This window comes from Lates calcarifer, linkage group LG16_LG22 (assembly GCF_001640805.2).
Source record: "Lates calcarifer isolate ASB-BC8 linkage group LG16_LG22, TLL_Latcal_v3, whole genome shotgun sequence".
Lineage (NCBI taxonomy): Eukaryota > Metazoa > Chordata > Actinopteri > Centropomidae > Lates > Lates calcarifer.
The window spans coordinates 8,191,491-8,202,400 of record NC_066848.1 but is presented as its reverse complement, the minus strand read 5'-3'; the positions used below and the strand labels follow the sequence as shown (position 1 = coordinate 8,202,400).

The window sequence follows — 10,910 nt, the reverse complement described above, 5'->3', positions numbered from 1 at the left end:
CAATACTGAACAGCTCAGTAGGTGTGTGTGCTAGAGAGAGTGCATTACAGGGATCTTGGAGGGCTCACAGGGCGAGGAGTATCTGAGTGAAGCAGCTCTCTCTCTCTCTCACACTCTCTTTCTCTCTCACTCACTCTCTTTCTCTCTCCCCACCTCTCTAATTACGCCAACCGAGCCGGCTCTGCCCTTACCCACAATTTGTGGAGGCATGAAATAAATACACGGTCTCTAACAATAAACAAGTGCCTTTTCAAACGACAGTACCTCGTCATGCTCACCCCCACTGCTGTCTCTCCAGGCTTTCATAATGCTTTTACTTTCATACTGGCTGTAGGAGTGTGTAGGCACATACTGTCTAGAGGATATGCTTAGGTAAGGCTGAGGGTGTGGAGGGTTCACAGAGGTTGACCTCATTAGATCAAGTATCAAAGGCCATCTTTGCCTTAACCTGAAGGTGGGCTAAAATCATATATAAGGTGAACATCATATAAAATGGGGTTAAAATGTAGTGTGAGCAAGAAAACCATAGTCCCTAAAAACTCTGTATCCTACATTTCCCACAATGCACCTCAGCAGCATCTTTCATTGGACAACCACTGCCTCCTTTGTAAATGCCCACTTCTTTCAAACCCCACACCTCCAGTTAGTAATGTAGACATTCTGATGAAAGCCAAGATTATTTTAAAATCTTTGTAAGACTTTATACAATTGTTTTTACAAGCTGGGTAGTACTCATTTTGACAAGTAAACCAAAGTTCATGTGTAAAATTGGTGGAGGGTTCCTTTAATTTTGCAGCATCTTGCATTCTCACATTTGCATGGACTATACATGTATTCCCAGGTGGCATCAGGCCTCAGTTCCTCTGTATTTAAAATGTCATCTGTGGTTTAATGGTTGCTTTTCCCACACGTCCTCAGTAATGTTAGTCATGTTTCCATCTCCCACTGGTCTAGGTGGTTACAGAATCCCTAATGCATCTTCCATGCTCGTCTCCTACTAGTGATGACAGGGTTACCATATTCCCCCCACATCAGCCTGGCCTGCTTTGATTTACTTCTTTGGGGTTTTGAGCATGGCGAATAATTTAAAACAATGTCTTGGTTCCTGAAGATCAAAAAAGATGGATGCATATGCATTGCATAAGCTGGTTAAGTCGGTGGCATATTTCAGTGAAAACCATTCAAGTGTAACACTGCCGCCTTGTGGAAGGCAGGAAAACCACACACGAGAATTCATGTTGATGACATATTGGCAGTCTAACTGCATTTTGTGCCATTATACATGTATAGACTCAGAAATAGGTGAAATAGGTGGTTCATTTATTAAATATAAAATAGTCTTTTTTTTGCAGTGCGACAATACAAAATATTGGGGGATTAACAGGATTGCAGTGCTCTGGTTATCAGTGTGTACATAATGATTAAAAATACATTTTCCTGAAATAGTTTGAAAGTGGGTAAAAAGACTAAAACACACCAAAGAGCTGACATTAAACCCAGGGAAATCTTTTGTCCAATCTGAAATGTCCATAAAATACAATTAAACTATCCCATGGTAACAGCCAATGCATTTGAAGTCTGCAAAATTAAATACACTGTGCGACCATAGTTAACAGCACCAGTCAAATAAGAAACAAGTTAAATCAACAAGTGCAGTCTTAAGGTTTGGTGTCGAATTCCGTTTTCACAAGTTTTAGCCACAAGACAGAAAGTAATACAAAAAAAGCAGAAGTGCAGCATGTGACAGTGTGTGCACCTAATGATTTTTGATAATGCTTGTATCTAAAGCCAGAAATCAGAAGAGTGGCTTTTTCTTTCCCCTACCATAAAGTAAAGAACAAAAATGGTCAGTAATTGAAAAGCTGAATTCAGCTCCCAAGGTATGTTGTAAAAACAAAGAGAAAACATACGCATAAATAAGATAATAAATACTCTCACTATGCTGTGCATAGTTTACTAGTGAATGTAGTGTGAACTGAAACCAGGTGTTGTAGCTGTAATTTTTGTCTAGCGGATGATATAGACACATGCCAATAAGTTTTAATGCACTATCTAGTGTTGACACTCATTACAGAATGAGGCTGTTTTCAGTGCAGAGCCATCAGATGAGGCATTCTTTGGTTCACTGAAATACTGAAATGGAGGCCATAAAGTCAAAAACACTGCTTTTCAAGGTTCAGAAGTTGCGTTAGTGGATCACGTAACACACATGGCCATGAGCGTGTGTGTGCACATGACTGAGCATGGATTTTTGTAAGGCACTGTCCAATGGTATAGTAGTTTATCAATGACATCACCATGTCTGTCAGACATTAATAATCTGAAAAAAGACTACTTCTGCCAGAGGTGCTGGGTTTGTGTATGTTTGACACAGAACTTACAATCACGTTGGCAGTTTTCTTTTGCATAGACATAAAGCAGTGAGATGTTTACTATGCAAATGTACAAAGAAAGCATATTGCCTATTCTAATACGGAGATAAATGAATGAAGGCTGGGTTTTTTTGCATGAGGTAACCAGATAAGTGCCTCAACTAATTTTCTTATAGTCCACAAAACAGGGAGAATTGAAGAACTTCATACCTGACATTTCAGGCAATCCAACTCATGAAAACCAAAAACTAAGGCTTCAAAATTGTCATAGAGTTAAACCAACTCACCAAAAAGTGAACACTACAGCCTTCATAAAGGTAGAAATTATTCTACTGGATTGCATGATAGTATCAGGTGTTTCCATTACTTCTTCTACACCCTGGAAGTATTGTTATGAAGGACGAGTCCTCATAACTTGTTCTGACAACTCAACAGACATGCAGTGTGTGTTTACTCAGTCTTTCAACAATAGGGTAGCCAGTAAGTAAATAAAGTGAAATATACACCTAATCCATGCATTAATACATACAATCCTGCAATCCCTCAAGTTCAGTTTGTGGTTTTTATGTCCAATTGTCCACGTATGACCATCTCAACTAAAGCTACGCAGCACAGTTTACAGTAAAGGTACCTCTCTGGGTCTCTGTAGCTTATTGGCTAAAAGAAAAATCTCATCTTCATAGGGGAGATACTGAAATGATGAGTATGTCTATTAGTAATTCTTTGGTCAGGTTGACAATGTACTGATATTGGCACGGGAACAATAAGTAAGAAATAGAGTACGAACCGCAGACTGATGTGAGCAGTTGTGAACCATGGATAAACCTAAACTGTTAAAATCAGGTTCACAAACAAATTAAAGTAATTATCGCGTTACTATACTCCTAAAAATAGGAAGGAACACTGCTTTGTGATGGAATTCCTTAAGAAGGAAGGTCCCCAGGGTCATCACTGAAGAACCTTGGCCTAAAAAATCCATACTGCGTCCTTTCATTACTTCTTTGTATGACAGAGCCATTACTGTTTTCCCAACAGTGAACCCAGGCAGTTTTACTTCCTCCTTCCATTGTAGGCTTGTGAGGTTAGGTTGTATCCTGTATAGCAGGAATAGGTCACCGTGTGCCATGAAGGGCTACAAATATGAAGTTTTTCATCTAAAACATCCAAAAGACTACATCAGGTGATTTTGTTGTTCCCTTCTGGTTATCGTTGTACTATTGAGCAATATCATCCAATATAGTCATAAAAATCTTCATACTCTCAGCCCTTTGTGGCACATATGTGACTATCCCAGCCTTGGTGAGTGCTGGTTCTGATCCTTTGAATAGTCTGGTCCATTCTGCCACAGTTAATATTTTTAGCCCAGAGAACCTGGTCCAGTAAGTACCAGCTCCTTTGGCTCAGTCCGTTTATCCCAGTTTCCTGCACACTACTGAGGCAGAGAGTAAATTGAGTTCAAGGCTGCCAGGGCTTCCTGTCCTTGCCTTTCTGATCAGGAATGTGTTTGTAGCGACATTTGTCCCCAAAATGGCAGCCAGTGGTTCTCCAGAAGTAACACTCGTCTCCGTTCACTGGGCCACGTCGTCGAGGTCTGGGCAGAGAAGAGGATAAATAGAGAGAGGGACACAGAGAAAGCACATTAGGCATAAAATAAATTAAAACTTCACCCAGAGAGTTTCTGCTGTGAGGCTGTGGTGCTTCTTACCCTGCAGCTGCCCCTGCCTGCTGTGTGACAGGGAGACAGGTCTTAAGTGGAAAGGGAAGGGCCCTCTGTGTGCGACGGTCAGGATAGCGCACCACTAAACGTGTGTTCTCAATACAATAACCCTGTAAGAGAAAGCATACATGCGACTCTGAGTCTGTAACCATGGTCTTTAAAACCAGGCATAGGACTGAGCAAGGGGAACCAAATAAATACTCACATTTAGTTTCTCCATGGCACGAGCTGCCATGTTGGCATTCTTGAAGTTGACAAAGGCACAGAATCTCTCATGCAGCACACGGATACTCTCTATGTCACCATACCTACAATTTCAAGCAAACAACTTAACAGGCAAGTCAATAACCACCTTGATTAAACATTAGATTTGCACGTTTCTGATCAGAGGTAAAAAAAATAAATAAAATAAAATAAAAGTGTTTGCCAAAATGTCTAGGAAGGTTTGAATTACTGATCTGATTTCAACTCATTAGTATCAAATAATTTGCTGGGTTAGTATCATACATTTTGAAAAGGTCCCATAGGTGTTTCTCAGTTAGCTCAGTCGTCACATTTCCAACCCACAGAGATGGGCAAGGGCTTCTGAGGGAAAGAGAAAGAGACAGAATGTGGCTAAAACAAAAAATAAAATAAAATAGCAGTCCAAATACACTTTTGAGAAATATCAACAATTTTTTTGACAACCTAGATGGCAGATGTGTAGACCCAGGTAAACAAAAACCATCTTAGGAACAAAGAGGCTACTGACCCCTCTGACCCCTAGCTTTGATTGGACAAACAAATGTCACCTACCCTGGTTGCACAACTGATGGATCTTGGCCCCCCGCTGGAAAACAAAAAACGTTTCAATTCAATTCAATTCAATTCAATTTTATTTATATAGCGCCATATCACAACAACAGTCATCTCAAGGCACTTTTCATATAGAGCAGGTCTAGACCGTACTCTTTAAAATAGGTATTTAGGTTTCAACAGTAGAATACACAGAAATGACTGTATGATTTTAGCACATAGCAGTATTACAAAGACAATTTGCAGGCCATTTTTATGAATATATATATGCACATGCAATCTTACCCCTGGCAGCATCTGAGCAAGCTGCCAGAACTGCCTGAACAGTTGAACATTTCTCCAGCAGTTGGACACTTTGCATTTCTTCAAAACCAAGTTCCTGAGGAAAGAGCAGAGAAAATTTAATAACCAGTCATACAAGCAAGGGAAGTGAGCTTTCAGTCAGGATGACTACTTTGGTAACATTATGATGCTTCTAAAAATAGACTTTCTTGTGTACACGCACATTCATCAAAAAGGAAACACCTTTGCCACTTTGTGTGCAGGTTAAATTACCATTAACTGCAGCACTTTACAGTTAAAGAGGTCAGTGACAGCCTCCTCACAGTCTTTGTCCAGTTTCAGCACCTGCTCCATAGCCTTCTCTGCCTCACTGTACCGCTACAACACCCACAGAGACCCACAAAAATGAGTTAGTTCAAGCTAATCTCATCACAAAGGCTTAAATATGAAGCTATTCAACCCATATGTATACCCCCCCATGACCACAGCAGTCGGTACCCACCTTCATGCCCATGAGAGCACTGCCCTTACGGAAGTGTCCCTTGGGCCAGTCTGGGGCCAGCTGAATGGAGCGTTCAGCATCTGCCAGGGCCAGAGGGTACTGCTCCAAGCAGTAATAACAATAGGAGCGGTTCCCAAAGAACCTACAGGACATGAATAAAAATGTTAAATGATTACTTTACATGTGTTTAAAATGTATGTATTTCCTTTGTATTTAATTACTCATGAGCACAGATGATGTACCTGTTATCCTTTGGATCACATTTGATGGCTTCTGTAAACATAATGACAGCTTGTGTGTACTGCCCCTCTTGCACCAGCTTTATCCCCTTTTCTGCAAGACAGAAAAAACATGCTTGCAAATCATTCTTTGGTGAGCCAGTACCCTGGGGTCTCAATGAAGTGCTGCATGCGGACATGCTTATACAAAGGAATGTGTAATCAATAATTTCCTCCAACACTTAAAAAAGCTTCTATTCAGAAATTCACAATTCACAAATCATTCCTTACCTGTCAGTGATGCACTCTTCTTGGTTGTGCTGTCAGTTCCATTTGTCTGTAAGAAAAATATAATTTTCATGTACCTGATCATTAAGTTCTGAGCATTCTCAATAGGAAATGCTATGATTTAGTTAGCATATAGACTTTTTTAAACTTCAGAAACAATAAAGACATTTCTAGCAGCTGGTTGAGTGTTTTAGTTTTTATGCATCTGCTTTGTTTTGTCACTTACAGATGCCAATATACAGTGGTCTGATTAACAGTATGTATTTTAACAACTAAAGCAATGCATTAGCCTAATTCAAGCCACAAATGACCAAGGTCTAACACCCACCCTACAAATGAGATATAGTAGGTTAGTACACACAAACACACATAGACTCCAACAACTATTTTAAGGGCTTTCATGGTCCCAAGTCCACTTTTCCACCCATCAGACTTTGGAACTGCCAGAGGAAAACACTGCTGCCACAATAAAAAAGTGTACAGTTATGATGGGAGCTCTTGCTACCCTGCTCATCTTAAATTAGCCCTTAGCATTCATTCACCTCTCTCCTGGCCTCGTTCTCCTTGTTTTCTTTGGACTTCCGACTTGATCCTTTGGGTTTGAGATGGCTAGCAGCATTAGCAAAAAAGGCACTGCTCACATCCCACTCAGGCTCCTGTGAGACACAGAAAGTCAGACATTGGTGTTAAGTCATGTGCCATCCAGGCCTATAAGCATACTGGAGATGTGGTATGTAATGGTGATATTTCCTGCTGCTGTGTTTGGCTAGAGTTAAAACCTGCATACTCCTGAGCACCAATGTCCAGTATAGTGCCCCTACCTCTTCAGTGGATCTGGCTTGGCTCTTCTGATGTCCTTTGATTCCTGAAGGAGCCACAATGGGAGTGGCAGCGTATTTGTGCGAGGCAGATGATTTTGCCTCCTTTTTCTCGTCTTTTTGCACACTTTGTTTCTCCTCTTCAGCACCAACTTCTGCCTCTGACTCACTTTCATCCAACTCAGACTCCGCACCTCCATCCTCATCTTCATCATCCTAATGTTTCAGAGCATATAAATATCCAGCTATTCACAGTAAAAGGAAAGTATTGAGTGCATTCCTAGAAGGAATAATGTGACTGTTACCTGTTCGGCATTCTCATTTTGCTTGACCTGCTCCTGCTTCTTACGTTTGCGACGGCGCTAAAATATAAGCGGTATTTCGCACATTACCCACCATACATAGTATAATAGACTTTACTTTCTTTAAGGGGTGTAAGGATTTGTGCACTCACCTTCCTCTTGGCTTTGCGTCGCTCTGCCTTCCGTCTGGCCTTCTCCTCCTCACTCAAATCCTCCTCTCCATTTAATGCATTCTAAACAAAGACACGCACGCAGAGTTCAACACCACCTGTTGCACCTTCATCCTTGCAGTCATGACATTGTCCTGTCAGACTGACACTATTTGTTTACCTGTGATAAAGTGGCATCATCACTTGGGTCAGGGGTTGCAGCACCACAGTCCATCTGCTCCTCCTGCTGCTGGACTGGGGGACCTGTTGGGAAAATACACATCAGCTCTTTAGAACCTGATTACACTGTGTTCTACTGCCTTTGTTTTTGTTGAAACAGCTCTAAAGTATTTTTTGTGATAACTCTGTAGCATATAGGAAAAGTCTTTATACCAAGTCATTATTTATGCACATTATGTTCTATCAGATGCTAATGGGTAGCAAGGTAAGAAAAACAGGCATCCGTTCTTCAACTCTGCAACAGAGCTTGACCAACACATCTTCAATTAAATTTCTTTACTCTGCCTATGCATGGGTATGACTCTCCAACACAGCTGAAAGTGCATAATGCCTGATACCTGTGAAATATGAGATGGGCAGCATTATCATTTGATCTGATGACACACTTCTCTTTGTGTGTGCATCCAATGCAAATCTTTAATCTCCCATCACCTATACAGGCTAAATATACGAGCAAGTATCCTCTATAAAGAAAAAAGAGAAGGTAGAAAAACTTTTGTATATACTGTGTCTTAATAACAATGATGCTTTTACAATACAATGTTAGTGACTGTACATTTAAACATCTGCATATCTACAAGCAACAACGCAACATTAGTTCATTTGGATGGCAAATAAACACATTCCTTCCTTCCTCATTCACATTCAAGTCAAACCACTATGACCTTTGATTGGGAAAAGCTAAAATATAAATGACATTCCGTGGAGACAGGAGAGGTGACGTAATGCTTTCTCATAAAAAGAACCAGAAAAACTCAACATGAGACAAATATGCACACAGAACAGAAAACTACTCAGTGAGACTGATTCAAGTTGTTCCTTTTTGGTCTTGAGAGAGAGATGTTTACTCTAACTTTTCCACTGCCACAGACCCAATGTGCAACACACAGCTGCCTCGGGTACTGCTGTTTGAGAACACCATATCTTTTTTTAGAAACTTGGTTGAAAAATAACATAGAAAACAACCACTGCCCTGAATATGAGATTGTGGGGGGTGGGGTGGGCACAGATCAGATCAAACCAGAACCCCATAGCTGATTTAGGCCCAATGGCAGCAGACCAATGGCAAGACAAAGGGAAACATATCACTGGACTATGCAGGAATCTATGTGGTGTCAGATTTCCATTTGTTCAGCAAAGATTTCCAGAGTAGTGACATATTCAAACGTGGTCTATGACTCATGTTGTGACTCGTGAGGCATTGATAGGAATGATTGGACTTGCCTCCAGCTCAAAGCAGTTTTCTTCTATAAGTGCAAGCTCTATGTATTGCATACTACATTTCCTGTGGGGAAGAAGATGACAAGCAGCCACTGGACTTCCTCATTATCTCTCCATGTCAATATTTTCTAGAGCACTGGGATCTGGTCACCATTTTTTACAGTACTGATAACTGCACTGAAATTATGATTAGAGAAAGCATGAAAAAGTCACAATCTAACTTTGCTTTTGCCCAAATCAACTTTTAACATTCCAGGACATTTTTTCGCATCTGACTTTGGTAAAGAGTTTACCATTCTACCATCAAAAGGAGTTAACTCTCAAAACATGCATAGAAAGTGGAAGGAATTTGAGCTGTCTGTGTCTGGCTCACTACTCAAATGTCAAGAAGCAACCACTGCTAGAGCACAGCTCCATCCCATTAGCTGAATCAGGCTTTTTGTTAAATCTTTACTATAATGGAATGTCCTCCCAACAAATAAATGATCCTAGATCCATGGACAAAAGCAACAAAAGAGTCTTTGTTTCTCCCCTTCAAGAAGACTGCCTAAATTAGTGTTGAGTTGAAAGGTGAGCTCTTTCCACAGGAATGCAAAATAACAGTGTATCATCGTGGACTGGTGCTTTAACCAGGAAATCAGCTTTGCAGCTTTTTTTTTCAACACAGCATTACCAAGACAGAGAGAAACATAACCTTATCAGTAAAGCAATCACTGCAATGTCACATGTCGGTGGTTTTAAGTGATTTTTCAAACTGACTGAAGACACAAGTGTTTATACAACATCAAAAGTAGTAACAAGCTTGGTAAATCATCAATCTTTCTATAACAAACGGCATGGCTGCAAGGCACAAACTGTTGTGGATAGAGTTGGCATGAACAATCCATGAAATGACAGCTCTCATCACAAATAACCATGAAACAGAAGAAAAATATTCAGTCTTTTCTCTACTGTGGGTTAGTCTGACCTCATTATTGTGTAATAATCTGAAAACGGGACATTTAAACAAGCAACAGGTTCAAAAATACTTTTCATAGATTAGATATCACATCATCATTAAAGTAAGTTTCCTATAAGGAGTTATTGAAACAGGTTTTCTAGGATGCTCAGCTGCCTCTGATGTGGTTTTGACAGTAGGTCAGTAAACCAGCCTGTTCTATAGCCTGTATTACTAGGAAACTAAAACACACAAGGAGAACCAAGAAGAGGAAGAAAGTGTGGGCACATGACACTGGGCATTAAAGACACATAACGTGATGCTCATACAACTCTAGCTGTACAACTTGTTCTGGGCTTCAGGGCCTTTGCCACCTATTTGAGGCATTGTTGCCATACCAACATGTACTAGGGAGAGTACATCTAATCTATATTCGTTTTCACTTTTTATGCTTTTTATCTCCTGCTATACAAGGTATAATTACACTTGTTAGTAATGTTACTACTTGCATCGTGAATGCATGTAGTTTAAACATGTTATTACAACAACTTTATGGCACCAGCTGCGCAAACTTGGAAGTGGTGCAAGCCAGGGTGTAACTGGCAAGAGAGGAACTTTCATTGTTTTACCAAGGACTCAATTTGAACTTAACGACAAAGACAACGGCGAAATACTGCTACAAATATACAGTTTAATAAACCAAGTGTTAGATATTATCCACTGTTTCATTGCCACACGCGTTTCGCTATCGCTTATGGGATCGGTTTAAGTTGAGGATGAGTTTAGAAAGTTTTGAAAAGTGGGACGTTTCTTACCGCTCCCAAGTCCCAAGAGCCTGCATATATCTCTGGTGAATTTCATGAGCGCAACCATCCAGCATTATCGTCTCAAATATCCCAGAAAAAATATTTAAAGTATTGTTTAGGTCGGTCTGGACACGTTTGTTACATTGGGAAAATCGGTATCGAATCTGCGGGAATCTTTGGTGGTTTAGTCCACTTCCTGAGCGTCAAACACCGACGCCGGGTCCACCCTGAGCAGCGTCTTAAAGGCACAGGACACCTTGATC

General features: G+C 40.5%; 1 protein-coding gene across 2 annotated transcripts; it reads right to left on the bottom strand.

Moving 5' to 3' along the window:
- Positions 1-1,299: 1,299 nt before the first annotated feature.
- On the bottom strand, positions 1,300-10,861 carry zgc:123010 (uncharacterized protein LOC641500 homolog). Of its 2 annotated transcripts, none has more exons than XM_018678007.2 (16): positions 10,657-10,861; positions 7,625-7,707; positions 7,447-7,527; positions 7,298-7,354; positions 6,996-7,208; positions 6,717-6,830; positions 6,178-6,223; positions 5,911-6,001; positions 5,669-5,810; positions 5,440-5,544; positions 5,170-5,263; positions 4,885-4,918; positions 4,597-4,674; positions 4,295-4,397; positions 4,078-4,199; positions 1,300-3,963 (listed from the first exon to the last, which is right to left on the bottom strand). In XM_018678007.2, the coding sequence occupies exons 1-16, from the start codon at positions 10,712-10,714 to the stop codon at positions 3,828-3,830; spliced, it is 1,557 nt and encodes a 518-aa protein (XP_018533523.1). In that variant the 5' UTR covers positions 10,715-10,861; the 3' UTR covers positions 1,300-3,827. The 2 variants fall into 2 exon arrangements, with proteins under 2 accessions (XP_018533523.1, XP_018533532.1); XM_018678016.2 differs by having other exon boundaries at positions 4,597-4,671.
- Positions 10,862-10,910: the final 49 nt, after the last annotated feature.

Coding starts and splice junctions, on each gene's coding strand:
- zgc:123010 (XM_018678007.2), bottom strand. CDS start 10,714: ATGGTTGCGCTCATGAAATTCACCAGAGATATATGCAGGCTCTTGGGA. Junction 7,355..7,446: donor GACGCAAAGCCAAGAGGAAG/GTGAGTGCACAA, acceptor CTTATATTTTAG/CGCCGTCGCAAACGTAAGAA. Junction 4,398..4,596: donor CTATGGGACCTTTTCAAAAT/GTATGATACTAA, acceptor TTGAAATTGTAG/GTATGGTGACATAGAGAGTA.